The sequence below is a fragment of the Amia ocellicauda genome, chromosome 9, assembly GCF_036373705.1.
Source record: "Amia ocellicauda isolate fAmiCal2 chromosome 9, fAmiCal2.hap1, whole genome shotgun sequence".
In the NCBI taxonomy this organism is placed as follows: Eukaryota; Metazoa; Chordata; class Actinopteri; order Amiiformes; family Amiidae; genus Amia; species Amia ocellicauda.
The window spans coordinates 22,781,369-22,807,725 of record NC_089858.1 but is presented as its reverse complement, the minus strand read 5'-3'; the positions used below and the strand labels follow the sequence as shown (position 1 = coordinate 22,807,725).

The 26,357-nt window shown below is 37.6% G+C and overlaps 2 protein-coding genes across 2 annotated transcripts; one reads left to right on the top strand and one right to left on the bottom strand.

The window, feature by feature from the left end:
- Positions 1-45: 45 nt before the first annotated feature.
- Positions 46-16,910, top strand: terb1 (telomere repeat binding bouquet formation protein 1). Its single transcript, XM_066712483.1, has 19 exons — positions 46-252; positions 976-1,086; positions 1,445-1,573; positions 2,496-2,624; positions 2,948-3,008; positions 3,111-3,226; positions 4,178-4,300; positions 5,037-5,189; positions 5,442-5,573; positions 6,094-6,219; positions 6,560-6,696; positions 6,900-6,982; positions 7,767-7,907; positions 10,613-10,689; positions 10,861-10,959; positions 13,514-13,594; positions 13,696-13,737; positions 16,148-16,230; positions 16,695-16,910. Exons 1-19 carry the CDS (start codon positions 213-215, stop codon positions 16,908-16,910), a joined length of 2,079 nt encoding a protein of 692 aa, XP_066568580.1. The 5' UTR covers positions 46-212.
- Positions 16,911-18,768: 1,858 nt separating this feature from the next.
- On the bottom strand, positions 18,769-24,556 carry LOC136758959 (enolase-phosphatase E1). The gene is made up of 2 exons (XM_066713732.1): positions 24,355-24,556; positions 18,769-21,446 (listed from the first exon to the last, which is right to left on the bottom strand). Exon 2 carries the CDS (start codon positions 21,436-21,438, stop codon positions 19,312-19,314), a length of 2,127 nt encoding a protein of 708 aa, XP_066569829.1. The 5' UTR covers positions 21,439-21,446; positions 24,355-24,556; the 3' UTR covers positions 18,769-19,311.
- Positions 24,557-26,357: the final 1,801 nt, after the last annotated feature.

The window sequence follows — 26,357 nt, the reverse complement described above, 5'->3', positions numbered from 1 at the left end:
TGACAATGACAATGTTGCTTTTTTGATTGAATGACCCAGGATTTGCAGTCAGACATCAACCCTGTTGCTGGAGGGGCCCAGTGATTTTAGGTGTCCTCAGTCACGCAAGTATTTGTAATATGAATATTTAAAATAAATCTAGTATATGTAATTATAATACAAACAGAGTATTTCTTCAGAAAACGTGCCAAATCCTGGAGAACAGAGTAGCAATGGAAGTTTCAAATCAAGACGGAGGAAGGCGACTTTGTGGTAAGCTATTTTTACTGTAGTCACGCTGATGTATTTATACATGAAAAGCAGCTTAACATCCAGCAGTGATCGCATAACATTTACCAGAGCAGTTTGTTGTGTGTACATTTTTCAAGATCTGTCTGTACCAGGTGTCTGTATCTTTAGCGGTTTGATCTTGTTTTCTTGAAAGGCACATTGAGATTTTCGAGATTGTCTTTGAGCAATGGCTGCAATAGAAATCAAGTGACTGGCATCTGTGCCCATTATATCAAATGGGCTCTTTCATCTCAATTTGTCCAAAAGCCTCTCTCATCTGGGAGCTCTGTGCTGTTTATAAAATAATGAATGCAAATTAGAAAGCTGCCTGTGAGATAAATTGCTCTGGCAGTGCCACTAGGAAGGCTTTGCTGTCAAAAAGCAGCTGAAGGCAGCAGTCAAAATCAGTTAGTCTAACTTTTGGGGTTGACTAAAAATAAATCAATTAAAGCTGTACTCCAAAAAGCTTTAAGTGGACAGTTCTCTTTCTTCAACACAATGCAATCTCTTCACAGCATTCCTTTGGTTATATGCTCGTATTGTCAGCAGTAAATAGTTCAACCGTTTTGATTTCTGAACCCGCTTACTTGCTCAAACACATTTAACTAGTTGTCATAAGATCTAGTTGTCAAAAATAGGTTACATATAGCCTACCAATTTATAAAGGTATGTATGTCCTACTATTATAATATTTGTACATTTCAGAGTTGAAAACAGATATTAATTTACTGCTGGAATGTCTGAAATATCAGATGGATTGTCCATCTTCCCAAAAGCAAGCCCTGGTTACCATCTACTCCATCTGCCAACAGAATGGTTAGTTGTTTGTTTCCTGCATCACACCAGCACTGTGGAATGGTGCTTTTTTTATAGACCCATCCCCTTGTTTAGCTAGAGAGGACAATATAATTTATAATAATAAAGACACCCTGTACTGTCCTCTTTTTCTTGTGATGCACAATTTAGGCAAAACACTTTTTGATTTAAATAATGAATAAAATTAATGTAATTTCCATTCTCTTTAAGTTTGTCTTTGTTCAATTTGTGAAAGTTTTGCTTTACAAAATATATATAGTTCTTTTACTGTGGGATTATGATCATGGATTTAAAGTTCAAGGAAAGAGATTTGGACTGCTGGCAAAGGCACATTACTCACCCGTTTGTGCTCTCCCAGGTGATATTGTAGATTATTTCAGAGATATCGGAGGACTGCTGTTTCTGTTCAAGCTTTCCAAATCTGTAGCGAATGTCGAAGTAAAGGAGGCGGCCCTCTTTACATTAGGAGGTTTAGCTGAGAGCAATGGTATGTGAAGTTGCTTTTTTATGATCTTTTATTTAGTGAACTTAAATTTTGTAAAATATATAATCAAGATTAAACCAAACATTTTATTTTATTTAGCAATGAATTACATAATAAAGAGATTCTGACAATAATGTTTATGCTCCTATTGGGTGGTCCACAGAAAGGCTATATACTTGGAAGTAGATAGCAGCAACATAGTGAGGGTTAATAATGTGATGCAAATGAAAGAAGGAAATGTTTTACAGATATATTCGGTTTGTGTTATATTATTTAGCCACATTCAGCACTACATTAAGTTTAGGGATCAAACAAGGGGTACATTTTGGTTTGGACTATGGTTAGGGTTAGATATCCAAGTAAACTTAAACTTCTGTTGGAGCCTGAGAAGTAAGTTTGAGGTAATTTGCATGTATTGGGATTTTGGGGGTACCTTAAAATATTTGTGTTGGTTATGGAATTGTATTGGTGAAATACAATGCTGTATACTGTGTAAAGTAATTAAACTCTGTATTTTGTGGTCTATGAGATCTCCACCAGGAATCAAAGGGTTCTCATAATAAATAACAACAACAACAACAACAACAAAAAACGCATTCATCCTTACAAGAATTTTAGCTTCAAAGGATATCAGATAGGTGGCAGTGTTACCCATCTTAGAAAAAAACCTAGATAAAATACAATGGCATGGTTGAAATGAGCAAGAATAGACAATACTGTTACATTAACAAGGAATAGCTATGCCATATTGTTTTTTATTGAAAGGTTGCCAGTACCTCATTTTGCTCTGCTTCCACTTCTTATGTCTTGTTTCTTCACAAAATAAAATTGTAAATGTTATTGTTTTGCATGCTCTAAATTGAACATTTGTTTGTAGACCTGTAAAAATAAAACCCAGTAAATTTACGTTTTTTGTCTCCTGCAGTTTTTTGCAAGCAAGTGTTGTGTAGCACAGACCTTTTTACTGAATTATCCCAGTCACTATCACCGGACTCTCCACTGAACCTTAAAAGGGTAGCAGTTTACATGGTGTCAGTGCTAGTCATCAACAACAGTAAGTTGCTTCTAAAATGGGACATTTTATTTGTTTGTAAAATATATTAAATTGAGAATGCTGTCATGCCAATGTGTGGATATACAGTTTATTTGTGCTGGAGCATGGAGGAATCTGATTTTCAGAGAGCTGACCCATCAGAACACTCACACTTTTTGTTAAAAACCTCTTCCCGTCTGGATATTAGATTATGTCTTAAAGTATGGTATGTTACATTTAGTGTAACATTACAATTTTCCATTTATCATTTATGTAAGAATGTCTACCTGTTAAACACATGTCAAAGTCACATTTCATAACTATGAATTTCTTATTGTTTTCAGAGTCTGGCCAAACTCTTGTTAAAACTACAGGCTGCATTGACATCCTCTTGAATTTATTCAGGTAAACACAGTGGAGAGAGCACTTGGGTGTTCTTAAGTAGTGCATTGTCTTAATTTTATTGTAAACACACCCATAAAATGTGAATATTATATGTTTTTCTAGAACAAGTTTTCCTATCTCGCATGACAACATGAGACAAGCCAACATTACCCAAAGCTACCAGCTGTGGACATCTGTGTCCAATGCTCTGTGTGGCTGTGTCAATAACCCACAGAATGGTATGCTGATTCTTTTCAACCCTCTTCTCCAAGAGTTATAGATTTTATTTTGTACAGTTGATTAATAAAATAAAATAATTAACATTAAAGTCAAGCTGTATTCAGTGATAATGCATCTATTGAGACGTTATATTGTGGATACGTTAACTAGTTTATTTTCATGTTTCAAAGGTGAAAATCGGTTTCCTATGGCTTTTAAGCTGTACGTGATACATGTCTTCAACATAAAATGCTTCATATATATGTATATATATAAATGAGAGAGAGAAAGATAAGAATTGACTCCATTTGAGTTGGCAGTTTTTGTAAATTGGAACACTGCTGTTTCTTTGACTTTTTTATCCTTAAAGGAAGACAAATAAAGAAAAGGAAAACCCAAGCAGAAGAAAATAAAATAGTCTTGTTTTAACTCCCATGACACAGTTCTTGTGGTGTTATCCTGACTTTGCCAAATAGTATGAGAGAGTTTTTTCGTGTTGGTTTTATCCCTGTGCTGCTCCACTGTCACAGCTGGAAATGTGGAGGTTTTAAATTCATGTTGACAGCTCTAGTAGAGGTGAACCACAGTGCTGTCAATATAGACATTTCATGCTGCATCCTTCCACTTGAAAATACTTCGGTGTTTGAAGGTCAAATATGACACATCTTAGGCTTACTGCAGCAAGGTGTATTAAAGAGTCCCCATACTATAAATTCTACAAATTTTGTCTAATTTTATCCCCCACCCCACTACTGATATAATTTAAATTGTATTGATTTATTAGGTATTAAAATGCTTTCAGTTTCAGCAGTCACAGTTTCCCCTTTAAATAATCTTTCATAATCTATATTGGTTTCCGTGTATAAAAACTAAGGCCAAAGATTATACTGAAATGATGATGTGTATGTTAACCATTTTGGTGCCTTTTCTAAGTAATTGTCTGTCTCTCTTTGTTCTGCTCCTCACAATAGAAGAGAACCAACGAATATGTGCATCTGCCTTTCCCGTTTCAAATGAGTGGCTACAGAAATGTGTTAGGAAAGAAATAATACAGCCAATTTGCACCTTTATAGGGATGACTGTGTCAGATAATGGTAAGTATGCAATTTGCACTCAGCTGAAAACAGTATTTATTGTTTACTCAAAAGTATCCTTCCATTTTCTTTGGTTGAAAATAAAAGAAATTACAAGTCGAGGCCTTTGATTGTTTTATAGAAAGGGTGTAAGGCATAAGCATCTATGATGGAGCTCATAGTAAAAGCAGTAACATTATTTTGACTCTTTACTTGTAATTAATCCGGCACAGCTGAGGTATTGAAAGCAGAAACCAGTAAAGCTAAGCAGTGTTTTTTAGTTTTTTAAATCTGCTTCTGTTCCATTCATGCTTCATGAAGAATACACCAGCTGAAGAACCACTTTATCCGTCAGCACAGAGGTGTCTGGACAAAGGAAGACATTTTTATGTTCGCATGGTGAACAACTTAATGCACAAATCAATTTGGGAGTCCAAAACACTGACTCTGCAGAAGCTTACAGAAGAGATCATTTTTTATTGGCACTCATGAACAATAACATTGGGGTAAAGCGTACATTTTTGCTGAGGTCAAGTGGTTATTACATTGGAATTTCATACAGCTTCCATCATTGGAATAAGCATATTTCTGCATCTTCGTGGCAGCAACCATTTTGAGTATTAGCAAGTAAGCAGTCAAAACAGGTGTCTGTTAGCCCCTAGGCTGCTGAGTGATGCAGGTTTCAAATTAGTTTAATGGATAGGAAATGTACAAAATGCCGTATTTAAATCCTGCCCTTCCTCTCCCATCAACATAGCCTATGCTCAGGGCTGCTTTGCCGCAGCCGGAGGATTAGACACGCTGACGCAGAATCTGGTGAAACTGGCAAGCAACTGCAGCACGAGCCCCTCTGCATGTGATCTTGTAGTTGTGATGACAAAGACCCTGTGTGCTTGCATAGCTGATAATGGTAAGCTCCCAATTAAAAGCCACATACATATACTCACTACAGTTAGAAGAGTTCTGCAAGTTATAAGACCAGCTGTCCTGTTCTTTGGTTGAAATATTGAAGCTCAATAAACTTCAGCATCTGTTTGCATCTCATTTTGTCATTCAATCCACTAAACCTTTTTTTAGGTTATTAATTAAAACTGCATGTGTTTTTGAAAAATACACCGTATGCTTTGATGTAAAATGATACTTTTCCAATTATTTCCCTCAGCTCACCTCTCTTCAACGCTACCACAGTATCATCTGGTCCCCAAGCTTGTGTCACTGGTTTCTAGTCAGATCTTTAATTCAGAAGACCTGCTGTGTATTGTTCTTGCTCTAGGTCTTTGTACTGAAGCCTGTGGTAAGTGTGACTGAAGATATTACAAATTGGAACAATAGGAGCACAATATGTAAATGTACATAATTGAATACTACAGTGTAATCTTATTCATTTTGTTCTTGTTTTGAAATAAGAGTTAGAAAAACATGTTTTTAATCAGACATCAACTATCCCTTGATTTAAATTCAGTTTTTAGGAGTACTTACCTGCTGGACTTTTCTTTTGTCTCAATTAGGTTTTGCTTTACCTATATGTCACTTTTTCTGTAGTGATTTGTTTTAGCAGATTTCAGTTCTGCCAATTGTAAGTGCCTTTGTAAATTGATATTGTTGAGATAAGTGCTTTCAGAGCTTAGTGATGCAAATGATATGGCTAACTTGACACGCATTATTTAGGCTAACCGTTCAGCTGCACAGTCATTAAGGTCAGCAAAGTGTGACTAAGGCATTGATTTGCATACAGGTTTCTTATGTGGGGTTTACTTCAATGCGCGTCATCCTAAATCCTGCTTTAATAAACATGAATGGTCTTTCTGCTATAGAGGAGCATCAGATTCAGCTGCTGCAGAGTGGTGGTCTCCCCCAGATGATTCAGTTGCTGACGGCACCGCAAGATGAGGAAGTGAAACAGGCAGCCACTTTTGTTCTACAAACCTGCAAACAAATTAGTAAGCAGATACAATAGTATACCTTTTCAAGTTTTATCCATTATTTACCAATTTCACATCAACAAATATTATGAAGGCCTCCATACATGTTTTAATTAATATAAATCTTTACAAAATGTACACCTTACCAGCACAATTGATTTAGGACCCTTGATTCTAAACACAAGGACAGGCTTTCTGAGGTTCAAAGTCTCATCACATTAAGTTCAGTAATACACGTGTACAGTCTGGTGTTTGTAGTAGCACACAGATGTTGGGTATTTCTTATTGAAACTTTAACCTCCGTATTGAAAACTCTCCCGTTAGCATGTGGATTGATAAATGATTTTTTTTCTTGAAGCTGAAAATCTAGCACCAGACCTTAGTGAGCAGCCCTGCCAGGTGCCAGGCAAATCTCACCGTAACCTGCAAAGTTACCAGAAGTCAGCGAGTGCAATGTGGGAGAGGTTGGATATTTTAGAGAAGATGCATGCTGAGGTGAGTGGGTACACTTTATATGAATTCATTTAAGAAAGTTTAAATTCAGCTATGTCATATGTGTGTATTGTAACTGCTACTTTTTTATGACATCCTTCTGTTCATGTCTTTTGCAGATAAATTATTATTAAAAGATTTAAATCACAGATAGAGAGATAAATATACTAAAATAGATAATTGATTCCAGCTATTCCTTTGCACAGGCTATGCAGGTGAATGTTGATGAGTTTGAGAACAATGGGGAGAATTCCTGTGATGAGTTTTTGGGATCCATGGTCACTGCACAGTTTGGGGAGATGGAAGAAATACGTCAGAACCTCTCTTCAGGCTCTGCTGTGGAGTCATGCTCGGGAACCCCGGTGAGAAAAGTGAAAGGACAGCCCAAAGCAAGGGACAAGATCTTTCACTGGTGTAATATCATGATGGAGAACAGAGAACACACCCCTGATCACTCCATACCAGCAGACATCAAGGTTAAAAGAGGCATTCGCATTCGGGGAGACGCAGAAGGAAACGGGACAAGGAACCAAAACAAGTGTCTTGCGGTAAGAAAACATTGCAACATTTTGCATTTTTAATTCCATTGTGTAGTCCACTACAAAGCTTACATAGCATTCGTCTGCATCACAGAGGCTACACAATGTCCCTTTTAAAACGCATTGTTTACCTTCGGTCCTTTGGACACTATTTTCCAGTGAAGCTACAGTTAATATAAACCTGGTTACCTACAGGTAAGGTGGTAATTGCACTGTTAACCTAAACGAATAAGAAGTAATTTGAATTGTCAGTGAGCTGTTATATTTTTGCCTGATTGCCAGACAGACATTTCCATAATAACACAATTCTGAAAGATTAATACGAATAATCCAAAAATAGAGTGAGTTCACTTATTCTTTAATGCTGTATATCCAGGACCGAGTTAAGAAGAGGATATTCAGTGCAAACAGTGAACTACAAAACATGGTGGACAAAGCTGAGCAGTGGCCCCAGGTGAGCTCAGCTCACTGTAGCAGAGAGGAGCTAGAGCCAGAGAGAGGCCATGGTGCGGCAAAGCCACGGGCTGGGTCTGTGTGTGCCTCGGAGCCTGTGGATCAGCAGGAAAATGCCTCTCACAGGATCCCTCTCGACACACTGCCGGCTCTCTGCTCATCCTCACAGACAGCCAAGACAGCAAGAGCACTAGACAGAGAGCACAGACCCCAGTCAGAGAGGTAATTGCAATAAAAAGGGCAAGATACTGAAGAGTACCTTAGAACTACATATTGTGGTGCTTCAGAAGCTGATTCATCTGCAAATCAGATGGTTTGGTTATTCATAACTATTTTTTTCTGTTTTATTATCTATTTCATAGCAGACACCCTTGTCCAGGGAAACTTACAATTATTATAATACACTCACCTAAAGGATTATTAGGAACACCTGTTCAATTTCTCATTAATGCAATTATCTAACCAACCAATCACATGGCAGTTGCTTCAATGCATTTAGGGGTGTGGTCCTGGTCAAGACAATCTCCTGAACTCCAAACTGAATGTCTGAATGGGAAAGAAAGGCGATTTAAGCAATTTTGAGCGTGGCATGGTTGTTGGTGCCAGACGGGCCGGTCTGAGTATTTCACAATCAGTTACTGGGATTTTCACGCACAACCATTTCTAGGGTTTACAAAGAATGGTGTGAAAAGGGAAAAACATCCAGTATGCGGCAGTCCTGTGGGCGAAAATGCCTTGTTGATGCTAGAGGTCAGAGGAGAATGGGCCGACTGATTCAAGCTGATAGAAGAGCAACTTTGACTGAAATAAGCACTCGTTACAACCGAGGTATGCAGCAAAGCATTTGTGAAGCCACAACACATACAACCTTGAGGCGGATGGGCTACAACAGCAGAAGACCCCACCGGGTACCACTCATCTCCACTACAAATAGGAAAAAGAGGCTACAATTTGCACAAGCTCACCAAAATTGGACAGTTGAAGACTGGAAAAATGTTGCCTGGTCTGATGAGTCTCGATTTCTGTTGAGACATTCAGATGGTAGAGTCAGAATTTGGCGTAAACACAATGAGAACATGGATCCATCATGCCTTGTTACCACTGTGCAGGCTGGTGGTGGTGGTGTAATGGTGTGGGGGATGTTTTCTTGCCACACTTTAGGCCCCTTAGTGCCAATTGGGCATCGTTTAAATGCCACGGCCTACCTGAGCATTGTTTCTGACCATGTCCATCCCTTTATGACCACCATGTACCCATCCTCTGATGGCTACTTCCAGCAGGATAATGCACCATGTCACAAAGGTTGAATCATTTCAAATTGGTTTCTTGAATATGACAATGAGTTCACTGTACTAAACTGGCCCCCACAGTCACCAGATCTCAACCCAATAGAGCATCTTTGGGATGTGGTGGAACGGGAGCTTCATGCCCTGGATGTGCATCCCACAAATCTCCATCAACTGCAAGATGCTATCCTATCAATATGGGCCAACATTTCAAAAGAATGCTTTCAGCACCTTGTTGAATCAATGCCACGTAGAATTAAGGCAGTTCTGAAGGCGAAAGGGGGTCAAACACAGTATTAGTATGGTGTTCCTAATAATCCTTTAGGTGAGTGTATATCACTCTGTTATATACAATTACCCATTTATACAGCTGTTTTAACTGGATCAATCTAGATAAGTGCCTTTCTCATTAGTACAGCAGTCCCTCACCTGGGATTGAACCCACAGCCCTCCACTCAGGAGTCCAGAGCCCGGACCAATACGCCACACTGCTGCCCTCAGTTTTTATTAAATATTTAATTGTGCCCATATGTTGAACACAACTTGAATTGTTGAATTGGGGATATATTGGTTCAGTCCATGTAAAATTATGATGCAGTTCAGTGTTAGTAATCAGTGCATAGAACTCATTATTGTTTAGAAGCAATTTGGTAATAATCTGTATTGAAACAATTCAGCTTAAACACATTGAACATTGAGCACAAAACATTTTTATGTGCTGGACAAAATATGCAGATCAGTAGTTTCTCTGTCAGGAAATAAATCTGGGAATAAGAATGTAAAGCACTGCTTCTCTCTCCAAACCCATATGTTTATTTTTGTCACTTCATTAATTTGTGTTCCTCGCAATTAATTGGCACCACTAGAATAAACCATTACATACATAAAACAATTGTATATGTCAGTAAAAGGTCTGGCATTTCAATAAGCATATTATTTCTACAGCATTACCAGTCTTGCCAAAATAAACATTTCTTCACCTTGGATCTCAGGACTGTCTGAGCCACACTTCTCATAATGTACTTAGTCTGTTTTTTGGCATTGTGTTTTACTATAAATGTCACAAATGTTTTGTTTGGGGCTGTGAAAGGAAACACAGTGACCTAATTTCCTTGACAGTTACATTTGAATGTAACTTGAAATTTGGGTTGAGTTCTAAGTTGAGTAATGCTTGCATTACCTGATTTGACCTGTCCTGACTTTTCTGTGACATACTGTGGATTACATTCTGTTGGTGGCATTTAAACAAAAGTTATTTAATGTAACTGTCACCAGAGTTCTGTGGCTAAAATAGGCATAGTTCATTGTTGGGGTACTAAAGCTGCAACCTCAGCGTGCAGCTACTCATCAGCTTGTCAAAGCAGATCAGGGATGCTGTTCTCATTGCATGTTAACTGTGCAGCAGAGGGAGAAAATGGACTGGTCAGTCCAAATGCCTCACAATACTACCTCTAAACTAGTGGGACCAGTGATGAAGTGAAAATATTTTTTTGCCTATGGTTGGGGATCTGTGTTATTAGCACTTACAATGAGGGAGGTAACCTATTGGTGTAATGCAGTGACTCTAAGGCACTTAAGTTCTTTGTATGTGCTCTAATCTGAGTTAGTTAATGTCACTTCCTGTATTCTGTATTTTTTCAGTCAAATTGATTTCAAATGTCCCGCTCCAGTTAAGAAAAGCAACAAAACCCAGAAGCAAACTAGGATTTCTGTAGAAGGTAATTATTCAGTGATGTAATATTCCCTTTTGCATTGCATTGTGTTTAGACTGAAAGTCAGTTGCTTTCTGTTTTCACCCGTGAGATTATGAAGTTTATGAGCTATTAGAGAAGCCTTTGTCTAAAGATTACAAGACCAGCACTAACAGCCTATTGTGCGTTCTTTCACAGATCATTTCAGCATATGTTCAGAAGTTCTAGACCATGAAATCGACAATATCCTGAAAACGCCAGCATTGGTGAATCAGCATAAAACCTTTCGGTGTTCAGGTAATGTAAAGTGATAAAAGTTTGTATATTGTAATGTTAGTAAGCTCTATAACAAACCCAACTCTAATTCAGTAACTTTCCTAAAATAGCAAATGAAAAAAAAAGGAACCGAAAGGTGATGTTTTTTTAGAATTTTGTGGAGGGGGGGGGCAGGGGGCATTTTAGCAACTGAAACTAGTATTTCTGCTTCTCAAGAAGCTGAATGTTATCATAACACAGTATTAAATACAGTATTAAAAAGACTCTTGTACCAAATCATCAGTGTGCCAGCACCTTTTACTTAACAGAAAATTCAAACCTATCATTTTCAGACACCGATAAGAAAAATGTTCTACTGTTTGTTTTGTAAATGCCAAAAAATCTGCTGTAAACATCTAAAGTAGCATGTGGTTTAGCTCGCGTCTCACTCTGGCAGACTGATTCAGCTAAATCCCCCAAGGCAGCAGGCTGGGAGAAATAATCCTATTGCCTGCCTGCCAGGGTGCCCATTGAAGACCACTCTTGCAATGGGGTGCCTCGTGATCAGACGCAAGTCTCCAGGAAAGTGCTGAAAATCCTATTCATTGGGCCGCATTTATCAAGGACTTTGTACCAAACTGCTATTATTCACCGTGCTCTATGATAAAAAATGTGTACCTGAAAAAAATACCGGGGTGGAATCTTAATGTCTTAAATGTTTTTTTTTTTTTTTAATGTTTTCTTATTAGAAGAGCTTAGGCCTGTGGTACACATTTGGTGCGTACAATCTCATCCTTTTTAATTTAATAAATTATGATTTTTACTAAAATATTTTATTCTATCTCATCATCTCTTGGTCTATCATATCCATCTATCTTTGTTTTGGCAATAAGATGACATCATCCTGCTCTAAGTAGCAAAGCAGTGGCAGGATATGCTTATTTTTCTCCCATCAGGCTGTGTGACAGGTGTCTCTCCAGTGAACAGTAGGAATATTAGCCAGATTGTCCGTTCCTGCCAATACAAATGTGACAGGCATATGGTACTTTTGGAAGCTGAGGACCGATACAAAAAGGGAGTCAGAAAGCAAGTAACAAATAATAGAGGCAACTTGGATGCCTATAAACGTAAGAATCCTGTTTCATCATTCATCTTGCACAAACCTTAGAAGTTTTGATGTTATTCACAAGTCCTGTGGTTTCAGTTTATCTTAAGACTTGAAAGCTTTGAAAAATGCCACATGAGCTGCCATTGCCTCAGCATGGTTCCTAAAGGCTTGCTTTTAGACTGGTTATTGGAAACAGTGCATTTTAAGAGCAGCACTGTAATCTTTATTAACATGATATCCAGAGGCGACTTCAAACAAACTGTCGAGGTCATTTCAAAGCTCATGGCTTTTGCTGAAAGACTATCCTTCTAAAAGTATTAGTATCATTTTAACTAGAAATATTGTTTGCAGCAGTTTTAATGAATATGTCATACGCTAAGTAGAAAAACAGACTAGTTAGAGTGGCACAAGAAAAATTAGAAGCAAACATCACAGTGGCACCCAGTCACATTTAATTTGGTGTGGCAGTCTTGTCTGAGATGTGTTGTTTGTCGGCAGTCTGCCACAACAAAAGTGTGTTTATTTGCTTTACCAGTCTGCAGTTGGTGAAAATTAGTATAATATCAGCATCGCTGCAGAGATCACTAATGAGATGAGCAGTGTTTAATTGGCTTTAAAGCATCACCATTTACAAAGCATGTGAACTGGTTTACGGGTTCTGATACTTAGTGGGTCCTGCCTGCTTGAATTTTTAAAGCTGTACAGGGTGGAAGCATGCAAATGTTTTTTTTTTTTTTTTTTTTTATGCGTGTCTTTGAGCACCATGACAAAGTTGTGTTGCTGACTGGGTCTGTCACAGTGGGTTGTAGCACTCAAGCTGAGTACTTTATATGCGCTGACATACCCAACTTTTAAGGAGTTTTAATCCATTAAGTTAAAAGTATTTAATGTGATTGAAGTATTTCTTATAACTAACTATATATTTGACTTCATTTTTGGGTGGGTATGTAAATCTGCAGTACTAAAAATGTGTATGTGTGTGTGTATATATATATATATATATATATATATATATATATATATATATTAGTATGTCTTTAACAAATGTGTAGGAATTGGATTACTACTCAGACTGTCATTAAATTCAGTTTGCATTTGATGAAAGTAAAAAAAAAAAAAAAAACGTACTATGGATTCAGCTTGCTAACCTTAAATTATTAAATGTAGTCCATTTATAGTTACTTGAAATGCTACTCACATCCAGCATTGGTAGGGAAAAAATGTCTCATTTCCCAGAAGCTATTTTAAGACAGCTTGTAGTTGAGCCCTGCGGTGGTCTGGCTATTATGCTGCTCTGTTATGAGTCCTGATCAAAGCTGTCATGTGATAACTGGACCAGAAATCAGTGGAAAGTTCCATAATGGGATATGAAGAACGATCTATTCCACTGAAGAAGAACAAATGTTTGAGTTTCCTAATAATGCTGTCAAATATGTATGTTAAATTATGACTGTTACATAATAATAATGATTATATTTTTAATTCCAGAAATCCGGTTGACACCAGTGGGTAAGGAAAGGCATTTGTGGAAGTATCCCAAAGGTCTTTGTGACAAAGCTGACAGAGAATGTAATGATTTTGCTCTTTGTTAATTTTTTTATGTATTATCTGTTTCTGTATTTATTATTTTGCATTTAACCAGTTTATTTTCTTATTTTTTTGTCCTCAAGGGATTACATTGACTCCTCAAAAGAAATCTTGCAACACTGAAGGTAAAAAAACAATTATTGAAATGCTTTACATATTACCATATTTTAATCAATACATTACTTATTAAAAAAAAAAAAAAAAGAAACCAGTACCTACCCTTACTTGATGCTAAACAACCTTCTGTGGAAGAATGGAACAATTTATTTCCAAAGCTGTTTCACATGAGTGCCCTTTCATTGCAATATTTTATATGTAAATCCTATTTTTACATGTGTATTGAGCTACACACATAGCAGTGGAAATGTGCCAAGCACCTCTAGCGTAGATCTTGTGGCAGGCTGAGATGGATACGAGCACACAGCCTTCTGGGGGCAGCATAGCGGCGGACTAGCTCCGGCTCTTATTTAATTTATAAATAATTCACCACGACAGGTTCTTTCATTGGTCTTTCAAGTAACCAGGATTCTGATTTAGCAGTTTCCCCATTGTCCTGAAAGTCAAGGTCATGCTGCACGATTTAAAATATATATAAGATTCTCTGTATTGTCAGCAGTTTTATTAGACTTCCTAATTCCAAAGCACAGAATGCAAGCGAGCATCGACCCATGACTTGAATGTTTTTAAACGAGGGGTGAAAAAATATACATTTGGTTAATTAAAAGAAAAGGAGAGCACTTGTGCTTCATTCTGACATATGTCCCTATAGGAGCATTTATAAGTACATTTCTATTTTTAAATTAGATTTACAGTTTGCTTAAATGACTAGCAATATCAATATATATATTTCTGAAAACAATAAAGAAATTACAAAGCAGAATAATGGAAATTATTCTTTGAGCATTATCTCGGAAAACTGATATGACCATGTTGACTGGAGCAAGGTGACTTAGCTGTGCTACTTTAATCTTTGGCAGTGAAAACATAGCTGATATTTACATACATTGTTCATTGTTCCTATAGCAGTCCATGAGAGGGGCTTGAAAAGATGATGTCATGTTCTCTGGGAGGGTTTTTAGTACATTATTTTTGGACTGAGAGCAGTGGATTTTTAGTAAGTGTTCCTCTTAAAGTGAGGAGGGATCATTGGGGTAGCAGGTGGTCAAAAGGTCCCAGCTGTGAGAATAAAAGGAAGCTAAATGCCTGCTATTGGAGAATACGGCTAACATTACATAAAAATCTATTTGTCAGTCTATTGTCTGCTTTTACAATACACTAGTATTTAATCCAATAATAAATACAAATATTCTCTGCAAAAAGAGAAGTGACATTATTTGAAAATATCTTATTGTGACTAACTGGATTTGATTTGTTTTGTAAAAAGGTCACATTTCTGTATTTCAGTTTCTTAAAAAGGGAAGTACCAGTATTTCTTTTTATAGTCTTAATTATTTACAGGAAAAACTTTCAGTGACCTATTTTGCTCCATTATTCATTCTGTGGAGGATTACCTGAAAAACAAATTAATTTAGTTGATGCATATAACCTAGTTACATGAGGCTGGAAATTAAATAATGTACTGATTTCCTAAAACAAGAAGAATACCCAGTATGACATTAACCTTTTGGTTTTTGGTTCCTTTGACTGCAGTCCCTCGCTCAGAAGGGTCATGATTGTCTTGATTTAAAATCTTACTTTATGCTGCTGACTGAGTGAGGGGGGTTGGGGGCCTCTTAAAAGCCTGATCATCCTGACAAAGACCCCATGCTGAGGCCAGCATCAGCACACTCACGAGGGAACCTGCAACACCAATGGGTTTAAAAAGATAATCATTAAGGTTGCCTGATTTAAGCTTGAATGCTAAACAGAAGATTTTGAAATAAACACATTTTGTAGAAGAGAGCTGAATTCTTTGCATGGTCATTAAACTAACTCTGAAATCAATACAGACCTTAATCACCTCTGCAGTTTCCCTAATAGGCTTTACTAGCTCGCATATAAAATGAGAATTAAAACCATTTACAGAAATACAAGAATTTGCTTAAAAGCAAACAATAAAGGAATGGATCATTACATTGCAAGCCTAAACTGCAGATACCAGTGGGGCAAGTAATTGCAAATGCAAGTGAAAACCTATAAAATCCTAATTTGCGAGTAAGCATCTGTGTAACTCAAGGGTGCATTTGGACCATCTATTACATTACTAAGGGTAGGAAAATTGAACAATACAAATAAAAGCATTGCATATTACAATTTGAGTTTAGAGAGGAAGAGACATTTACTCTACATTTTAACTATGACTTTAAAAATTAAACAATTATATTTTTTAAACCAGAACCCTAACAAAATTAAATAGTGAATGATTGGCTTGCCTTTATGTAACCTGATACTCAATAGATTCCACTCCCAGCTGTGGGAGGAATGTGGCCAGTTGTACCAACAATAAGGTCTGCAATACATACTTATTTCTGTATATGGATGTTAGTTTGGATTTACAATATTTATGTCTGCATTATGTTTTTTTTTCTTCATCAGATAAGGGCAAAAGGACACAGCAAAGAGAGGACACGACAGTTGACCTCCAAGAGACAAAGGATGGAGATCTCTACACATTTTATGTAATTTTAATAATTTAAATATGACTTCTCATACAATTTGACTGGACAGATTATTATGAATCATAATTAATTAGGTTCTGGAGGTTCTAAGTCATGATTTATTGAAGTATTATACAGTACAAGTATTAGAATGTTCTCTTCCCCTCTAGTATGATTTAAAAACAAAAACAAGCATGTTCTCTTATATATGTGTGATACTTCAATTTTAAAACAAAAAAGACAATTTGGCCTGGTCTACTGATATATGTGTAGTACAAATTCAGTTAGTGGAGAAATTTGCATGAGGAGTGATCTGCATTTTTTTTTTTTTTAACTAATATTGAACAGGAAAGATTATACATGTTTGGCAAGGTAAAACATATTGGGAAGCATAACCACATAAGCTTGGCAAAATTGTCTTCATGCACAAGCAAGTATTGTTGAAAGTGTGGCCTAAGCTAAGCAATCATATCTGTTGATGCCAGGATTCAGGTGACTCTCAGTCCAATGCCTCATACAAGACCCAGGTGGCCAGGAGGAGAAACAGGAAGAACTTCAGTGCAGAGGAAGTAGGCTATTTGTTGGATGGAGTAAAGAACCTGGGTTATCACTGGAATTCAATACTTTGGTCTTACCCCTTCCACAAAGGAAGGACCAATGTGGACTTGGCAAAGAAATATAGTCAGTTAAAGGCAAGTTGACATTTTCTTTTTTAAGTAATATAATAAAGGCATAGAAATATCTTAGCACTGAGTTGTAAATTGTTCCATGGTTTCCCTTGGTTCAATAATAGCATCCATACAATTTTTCTTGGTTCCCTCAACCATGGAATATTTATAAATGAATGGATTCTAGGAAGATTTCAAATGTTACAATAAAAACACTGAACCATATAAAACCATTCTGCAAAACCCCTTTGCGGTTTCATTAAATTAAACAAAACACTGCATTGCGTTGCTCATCAGAACTGAATTTAGTTGTGTGATACTGTTATTTCTTGTCTTCTACAGAAGGAAAACAAAGTGGAAGTGTTCTCAAATAACCAAGACCACCAACATATCATGAATGTATTTAGGAAATAATGATATGTGTGCAACTCATTTCACATGTTTTCTGCACCCTTTTGTCATTTAGTTCTCTTAAAATGTTTTTTCTCCCCCACTGCTATCAAAGTGTACACAAGGGTTGTCGGTTGAGCACGAAGTAAACATTAGAATTCTTAATTGATTCTCCTATTAAAGTGCATCAGTAGGGTCCTGGAGTCTGCTTCAAAACAAAAAGCTTGCATACCCTTCCAGAAAAGGGGATGCTCGAGACTAGTTTTCACTCCAAGCATGCAGAATTGTATAAAGAGAAAATGTAACCGGCAGAAACCATGATTTGTTGATTGAAAGTCAGATATAAACACAGTATTAAGGGTCTGTGAAAATACCCAGGGCAATGTAGAATGTAATTTTAACATTAATCATAACATTGCCAATTTGCAACTAACCAAATTCATGTAATGCATGTTTAATTTCCCAGTTGAAAATGTTATTGTCACCTTAAACCCTGGAATAAGCTTGTATACAGCCATTCCATCATAAATATTTTTTGTCTCCTGAATTTGTAAATCTAAAATCAATTCACTGCATTCATAGAAATAAACTGTGCAAATGACAGGTAGCTAAGAATCTTTTGCAGAGCAATGTTTCCTTGAATCAGTTTCCCCCCATTAAGTCACAGACCAAGCACACCACCGATTCCCTCAAGAAAATGTTTTCTTGTATGCTAGCATTATATAACAAAAGCCACAGAGTAATGGAGTCACTTTGCCTTAGGATTTTGGAATTGGAAAGAATGAAGAAGGCAAAGTACCCTGAGTTTTTCCAGTTTGTTTTATTTCTTGTTGAGGAACGGACAGTAGAAAGACTTAAGCTTAAGGCTGCTAGTCTTGGATGTAAATAGTTTAGAACTTGGGTGAAACCAATCCTAGAAGAAACTAGGCTACCACAAACTTAGTCCAACATCCCTGTATTAACTCTGGGATAAACAGGGACATGGTGTGAAATCAGTTCTCATTTTCTTTTAATCTATACATGTGTCCAAGCAGTAGTTCCATAACACTCCCCTCCCCCACAGATAAACAATGGACCAGATTTGTTACAACTGCTCCCTGCAACATTACTGGATCTGCTGGAGATTAGGCCTAAACCAAAATCAAAACTAAATCGCAAAGTACAAACCTTTAAATTTGGTTTACATTTTTTTGTAGTAAAAAGTGGCTTCTGACAATAACAAACTACAATTGGATACAAATTTGCAATTCATAACTCACTGGTAGAGGAAGATTTTGATTTGGTTTAGGCTTTAGTTATAGGAAATCTAGAGGTGCGTTTCTTTGTACACTGGAAGTAATGGACTAATACCAGAACTTAAACCAGCCCTAACTGCCACCCCTTTATATATGTGTATCACTTTAAAATAAATATTACATGGATTTATAAAAAATAAAAATCTGCAGACCCGTTTTTGTTTTTTTATGTAATTTTGAAAATGCATAAAAATCACCAAAGAAACTTATTCAATGTGTAAATCTTTTATTTCTAAGCCAAGCCATAGTTAAAACGCACATTCCTAAAAAGTTTTCAGTTGTGAAAATGTCCAAAAACTTATTTTTTTTTTTTTGAATTAACTGGAAGGATCTGAGACAGTCTAAATTACATTAGATGCTATTTAAATACTACACCAATTAATAATTTGAAATAATGATTAGCCTGAAAGTTTGCATCACAAAAAATAACTATCAAATCCATTCAATCGGTTTCAAAGATCATGGTCCAGACTTTATTCTTTAAATCAGCTCATTCCTATTTAAAAATAATTTCTGACCTTAAACTTGACACATACCACAAACACCATCTACCCCTCTGTACAAAACCAAGTACAACAGATTGTTCTTTCCCCAGTTTCTTTCAGACTAACGGTTTAGTCTCTTTTTGGTCGAACAAAACGAGCTTAAATGATATACAATTTCATAATTAAGCTCGAGAAGTCCATAAATGCCTCTCCGTTTCTTTCTTCATCATCTAGAGAGGAATTAATTTATATTATTATTTCATCTTAAACCAATTCAACAACCTGATTTCCAGCAGCTGCGTTTATGGCTTCTGGGATTTCAATGTTGGCTTCAGGGGTTTCCTTGTCATCAATTAGGTTCAAGTTCTTTTTTAATTCACAGCCATTAGTACCGTTTTGCTCTTTGGGGGATTCTTCCATCTTGTTAATGCTGTTCACACATTCCTCATGCTGTGGCTCGGTAGGTATTTTTACAGCTTGCTCCAATGTTGAATTATCAGGAGCCCCGTTTTGTTCTGCCTGGTGTTCAGGAATCACGGCAGACTCTTCGACCGTTTCACTGGGCTGAGGTGTGGCTTCTGTGGAACTGGCGTGATCACATTCTCCATTCTCAGCCTTCACTTCCATTGCCCGAGAGCTCTCATCACTCTTGGCATCATCTCCCTTGACCTCTTGATTAGCTGTGGTTCCTCCGATTTCAGTTTCTGAGGTCACCTCTGCCTCATTGGCAGCGGGGGAGGGGTCACCGGATTCATTTTCACACTTTTCAAAGGCCCCATCTGCAGGGCTACTGGCAGCCTTCTCGGCCTCACCGGCACACTCTTCAGTTTCATCTTCGGGGAATTCATTGGTGGAAAGTGACTCGGAAATAATTATTTGTGGTATAGTTTCGGTGTTCAAAGCAGGGGGTGTAATTTCTTTAGGACCTTCACCTGAATCTTCAGAGAGATGTAGACTTGGTGGTTCAACTTGGGCAGCTGCTGTGTCTTCACTAACTTTTTCTATCTGTACATTGGGAATTGACTCTTTGTTTTCTGCATCCTGGGACAAACACTTGGAATTTTCATTCTCTTCTTCAGATTGAACTGGTTTAGCTTTCTCTTCTGCCTCTGGTTGGTTCTCCATTGAGTCAGCACTGGTATTTGGGGTGCTGCTGGAGAGTTCAGTGTCTTGGGCATTTTCTGGAGTGCTTTTTGGCTGTGAAATGGAAGCTTCCTTGTTTTCGAACTCCTTCACAGTTTCACCTGAAATATCTGTAACAGGTGAAGGCTCCTCTTTGACTGGAGAGGAAACTACTAGTTCAGCAGATTCTACAACCTCATTTTTTTCCTCAACAGCAGAATCAATTGTTGGCACTGGCTGTTGTACCAGATCTGAATCGGGCACAGATGACTGGCTGGGTGGAGAGTGGGATTGCTCATTTGCAGCCTCCGATTTATTAATGCTTTCTTCAATGATAACATCCTCTGGTTTCATTTCAATGTCCTTTTGAACATCTGGAGCCTCGGGTTCAGCTTTTAGAGATGAACTGCAATCCTCAGGCTCGCTAGCAGTTGGTGGTGGACATTTTTCTTCCTCTTCTGCCAAGGCCTTGGTGGTGGGTTCAGTTATGGAACTTTCAACTTTTTCCAAACAGGTTTTGATATTTGCAACCTCTTCCAATGTTGTAGTGGTACTTTCAGGAATCACTTCAATAGCAGGAGGGGAGGCAGATGCGGTTTCCTTTTTTTCAGTCTTTTCGGATGAAGCTTTTTCCACCTCCTCTTTATTTTCCAAGATGTGATCTACAGTTGGGACAGCTGCTGCTTCTACATTTGAGGCAACTTTCCCCTCTTTTGCAGGCATTTCATTTGCATTTTCTGCAGGAGAAACTTCACTACCTTGCAAGACAGCCTCTGGATGTTTAGGTGGTTGTTGTTCAGTTATTGTTTCCACAGGTTTTTCTTCTGAAACAGCTGTTACCTCAATTGCTTTTTCATCTGTGCTTTCTTTTGCCTGCTGGTTGATTTCCTCAGCTTTCTTCTCCTCTGAGTTTCCTTCTCCCCTTGCAGCTTCTGCCACTATGTCTTGTGATTTCACATCTGTTTTATCAGCAATTTCCTTCATGGGTTCAGCAGATCCATTTCCTGTTTCCTTGGCCTTGTCCTCCTGAACACATTTGTTCTCTTCAGTATTAGGTTCCTCTTTTGGTTTGTCCTCCAAGGTTTCTTTGGAGGCACCTAATTTGCTCGCATCAGCCGACTGCTCCATAGCCACTTTAGCTTCAGCTTGGCTTTCAGGGTCCTCCTCATCTTGTTTCTCCACTTGACCGACTGCATCCTCGCCTTTCTTGGCATCTTTTGGGTCACTGACATTGTACCCCTTCTTCTTTTTGCTGAGCTTGCCTCCCATGGTGTTTCCTATAAGAGTTAATGATAAAATAATCATTGGTATTGTAATCTTCACTTCAGAACATTCAGTGAAAATCAAATGGAAAACTGTAGGGGAGTAATTACCTCAGACTCAAAATATTAATGAAGTGCATTGTTTCAAAACACAAAACAAGTTCTTAACTGCAGAACACGGTATCAGCTATTTTGACTTAATGGCTCAGCTTGCCCTTAAAACTACCCACTCAGGAATTTACAGTACTTCTATTTTTGTGCTGTTCAATCCTATTAGACTTTTCAAACAATGCAGATGTAGTGGGCCAAGTCCCATATTCTCATTTAGTAACAGGATCATTGATATTGATAAAATGAACATGCCATTTAAACAGACTACTGCAGGATCACCATCAAAAGAACACACCACTGTTTGAGGGAAGGAGACAGTGGAGCATATGAAACACCCCCCTCACAAAAAAGTAGCACATTATCCATCACTGCAGACGATGGGGGGAAGTTCATTGGAGCAGCACAAAGGATTGCTCATGTAGCAGAGAGGAAAAAATCCACCTACTGAAAGAGGTAGATGAAACCGCATGACAGGCCAGATAGCACGTGTAATGACACTGGAGTGAGATTTTTGGTGACTATCTGCTGCGAAAGCAGGTCTGAACAGAGCTGCACAACCTTTTTTTCAAAGCACTTAAAATGTGATGTGCAACCAAGCAAACAGTGAAATTCAGAAGGGTTTATTTCACCAGTTATCTGGCAGTGCAGATTTTGAGGAATGTTGGGAAATGTTAAAAATTAATTTAAAAAATTAAGGAAATAAAAACCAAAGGTGACGATTTAGCGATGGATGAGGTATTTTATATAATGTGTTTACGAGTAAAATAGGCAATCTGTATTTTTAGACTTGTGTTAGCATGTCATGATTCTATATTCATGTATTCTGTGTGTGTGTGTGTGTGTGTGTGGGGGGGGGGGGGGTTGGTCTATGTAACTTCTATGTCATGTGTATATATCTTGTGAAAGAAACTGTCGGCTGGGGGTTGGGCGCTAATGGTGTGCATTTGGTTCAAGTTTAGCATTAAAAAGAATTAGCTAGGATTAGTGGTATAAAGTGGGATTATTCTGTAAAGCATAAGATTGGACCAACAATAATATGTGATCAACACAAATGCATGTTTACTTTGTTTTTCTTAAACTAAAGCAATAACGTCTTGCTAAACTGGTAAGTAAATTGATTTCACACTGCAAAACTGTTTTCCAACTTGGACTGCAGCACGACGTAAATGGCGTGTGTAATGGGAGCTGTCCTTAGTGCTGCATTGGTGCAATCGAGTATCCAGTGAGTTGAGCGTGCAAATCACTCCAGATGCGGATGTGCTTTAATTACTGCAAAGGCTTCCCATTGTAGCTCCAACGGTTCCTTTATGTACGTAGCCTTTCTATTCACCTTGCACGTCGCTGAAGAATGCCAATTAAGATAATTGCCCCGGCTTATTTCCCCGAATTGGACTCCATGAATTCAATCGGCTTATTTCGGATTCTTACAAAGGCACCATTTAAAATACACCAGTTTTCTAAAGCACAGAAGAAAACGGGGAGGTGTTAACATGACACTAACATAGTTGAATTGCACAGAAATGACGGCGTCCTGAATGTAGCATTTCTTTCAGCAGGAAAAAAAGTGCAACACAAGCCGCAAGCCAAATACGACGGGTGAAATAAAACCATTATTGAATGTCGATAACTAGCGTAATGCACACTACGCTCTCAAATTAGGCCTCTCCCAATCAGGGCTGAAGAGAAATTGCCTGATCCAGAACATGCAGATCTAGATAACGGGGGAAACACACTCAGTGCTTATATCACATTAAATAAATTAAAACACCACAAAATCCAAGACAGATATGCAAGTCAAAATGTAAAGATTTGCAGTGTACAAGTTTAACCTTTTGATTGTTAAACCCCAGCGGATTTTCAAACCAGGGGTAGAGCTAGACTACTCACACCGCTTGTATTAATTTAGTGGTCGTATTCAAGGTAGGCTCCCTAATAATGCCAATTCTCAATTACCTTACACTAGAGTAGAGTGGAGGGAAATTGACTCAATAATAATAACCTTTTCAACGAGTATTCTGAATAAAATGTTGCAACTAACCCCCCCACCCCCTCCTCCTCGTCCTCTTTTTGTTGAGGATCACAAAAGCAACCAGGAGCAGATGCTCTGCAGAAAGCATGGGTTTACATTTAAATGTTAACAAAAGTTTTAAACGAAGGCATTAAGAAAAAAAAGAAAATAATCTCGACACTCAACACACCCTAATAAACTAAGATTGAACACATGCAGGGAACGAGGCTGCCACTAATTGCAATTAATTTAAACACCCGGCTTGTTGCTTTCTTGGGAATTGCCGACTCAAATTATTAATAAAATAAAGACCCGTGTCCCATGAATAATAATTGTTATGTGTGAAATTGGGTGAAACTCCATGTTAAACTGCTTTAAAAAAGGGAACATTTTGCCACATATTACTAACGCAGAACGTTGCCCTCATTCATTTAGTAAAAAAACGTAGAATCGGTTAAGTGGTTTTATATTTATACATTTTGCAACCGTTCCTAAAACCTTCAATCTAAGAGAAAGACATCGCCATAGCTCACTAGTAAAAAATAAAATAAAATAAAATAAAAAACATGCAGTAGTCTAGCTGCTGGTCGCAGAATGCTGAATGGGTAAATCTGTTCACCGCTGAAGTAAGGCAGAAGTGCACATGCATGGATGGAGAACAAAGGAGAGCGGCTTCGACCCCTCGATTCCAGGCTCTTGTCGGCTCCCTATTGCTCTATTCATTCGCCAAATCGCAGAACCGGTTCCAATCCAACGTTTCGGACAAAACGCATAGTTTCAAAGTAAATAAATGAACCAACGCACCTGGCTTACTGCTTGCAAGAAACCTTCAAACCCAAATAGCGAGGAGAGTCGGAGGCGTGATCCACTCCCCTGCAAGGCTGAGCACAAACTGAATGAGGCGCAAACTGGAGCCTGACAGCTGCACCCAGTGCCTCTCACTCCCCGAGGTGCAATATAGGACTGGGCGGCTTTTTAAAAACTTCCCCTCCTCTTTACTTACTGTTAGACATCTGTCGCTATCAAAATCTCTCCTACCCGCTACCCCCTTCCCTTCCCCTCCCCTCCCCTTCCTCTCTCTCTCCTGGTGCATATTTCTCAAGATTAAATGGGCTTTATTCGGCTGGAGAATAATGCCCTCTTATTTTCAGTTTTTTTTTCCCCCCTAAGCAATTACTATAGCAACCGTCTTTCTTGGACATCAAAGTTGCCGATTGAGTTTTTTCCACTCCCAAAAAGGCGTTTGCATAATTTGTCAACGAACTGTGGTGACCCAGCGGTTGATAACCCCTCTCAACATTGAATATATATATATATATATATATATATATATATATATATATATATATATATGAGTAATCTTAGTGTTTTTCGTAATATATATATATATATATATGTATATTACGAAAAACACTAAGATTACTCTCCCAGGAAGATTTGGTGTGAAATGCAAAATAAACTTTGGCAGCAACAGTTAAAAATAGGAGCAGGATTGTACTAAACAGGCTTTGTAAATAAATACATATACTAACAATTATGCCCCCTCTCTCGTTATTTTTGAATGGTTTTGTATGATTTGGAAATCTGCTCTGTCAATATATCTCCTGGGTTAAGTACACATTTCTGAATGTCATTAACTGTCTAGTACCTGATTTAAATATAGTTAAGAAATGTCAGCTTACACTTCTTAATAAATAAATGCTATCATTCAAATTGAAGACTCATTCAAACTCAGAATCAGTGAGAGAAGTCTAATTGATTGAATTAGGCCTACAAATATGAAACCCATAATTTACCTGCTAGTCTTTTGGGGAAAATCCAATTTAATTAAAACGAAGCATTATTGAAATGGAAGGGAGATTTAATGTGCAATATTGACATACTGTAAGGTATTAGGATGTACAATTTGAAGGGAGATGCTTTTCAGAATAAATCCTTTGGTTAATAGCCTCAGGCAAAAAAACTATTTAAAATAGGTGTTGTTTTTGAATACAACATTTCCCTTTTATAATGGTGTGACATTCTTACACAGGGTTTTCCCACACTTAAGTATTGTTAAAGAAATTCAACTGCAAGAAAAATTAGCAATCCGTACAGCCGGTTTTATTTTATCTTCCAAGTAAGCAATGTTTCTGCATGTCAGTCTTGGTTAGTTGGGTTTGTTTGTTTGTGTGTTTTCATTTAGAAGTTTTGAACTGATCTCATATGGTCCCATACATTCGCTGTAATGTTTTCGGCTATATCTGGAATTTTACATAACTAGACAGGCTGTAGCATTCAAAATCATTATACTATCATTATATCCTTTTCCATAATATGGCAATTATTGGTTGGTGTAGAGTCAAATTTCATTTCCATCAATGTGTCCTTTCAATCCCTGTGAGTCACAGCAATATTACTATACACTAACAGTGGGGGTGGGGAGGGGTCAGTCCTGTGAAACTGGAATGTTTGGTGTTCAATAATATAGCATTCCTTAGCCTTGAAAGGATTATGTGCTTTAAAAGAAATCAACTTAATTCACATCATCTGCTATAACAAGATATAACCTAAGAATTAGCTCAAAGGCACTTTTATATCACAAGGCAATGCCAAGGTGTCCTTATTTGTTGTTTAACAGCTTTATTTAACAGCATTTATATCAAGTCACCAAGTAGGCTACGTAAATCACTTATCATTTGATCAGTTTTATTTATTGATGGGGGTCATTAGTACAACCCCCAGTTCTCTACCTTTATGTGTTTACTGCAGTCTGTCTTGTAGCTGAGTCTGTCTCTCTAGCATAGGGCTGGGAGCTGGACTTCATA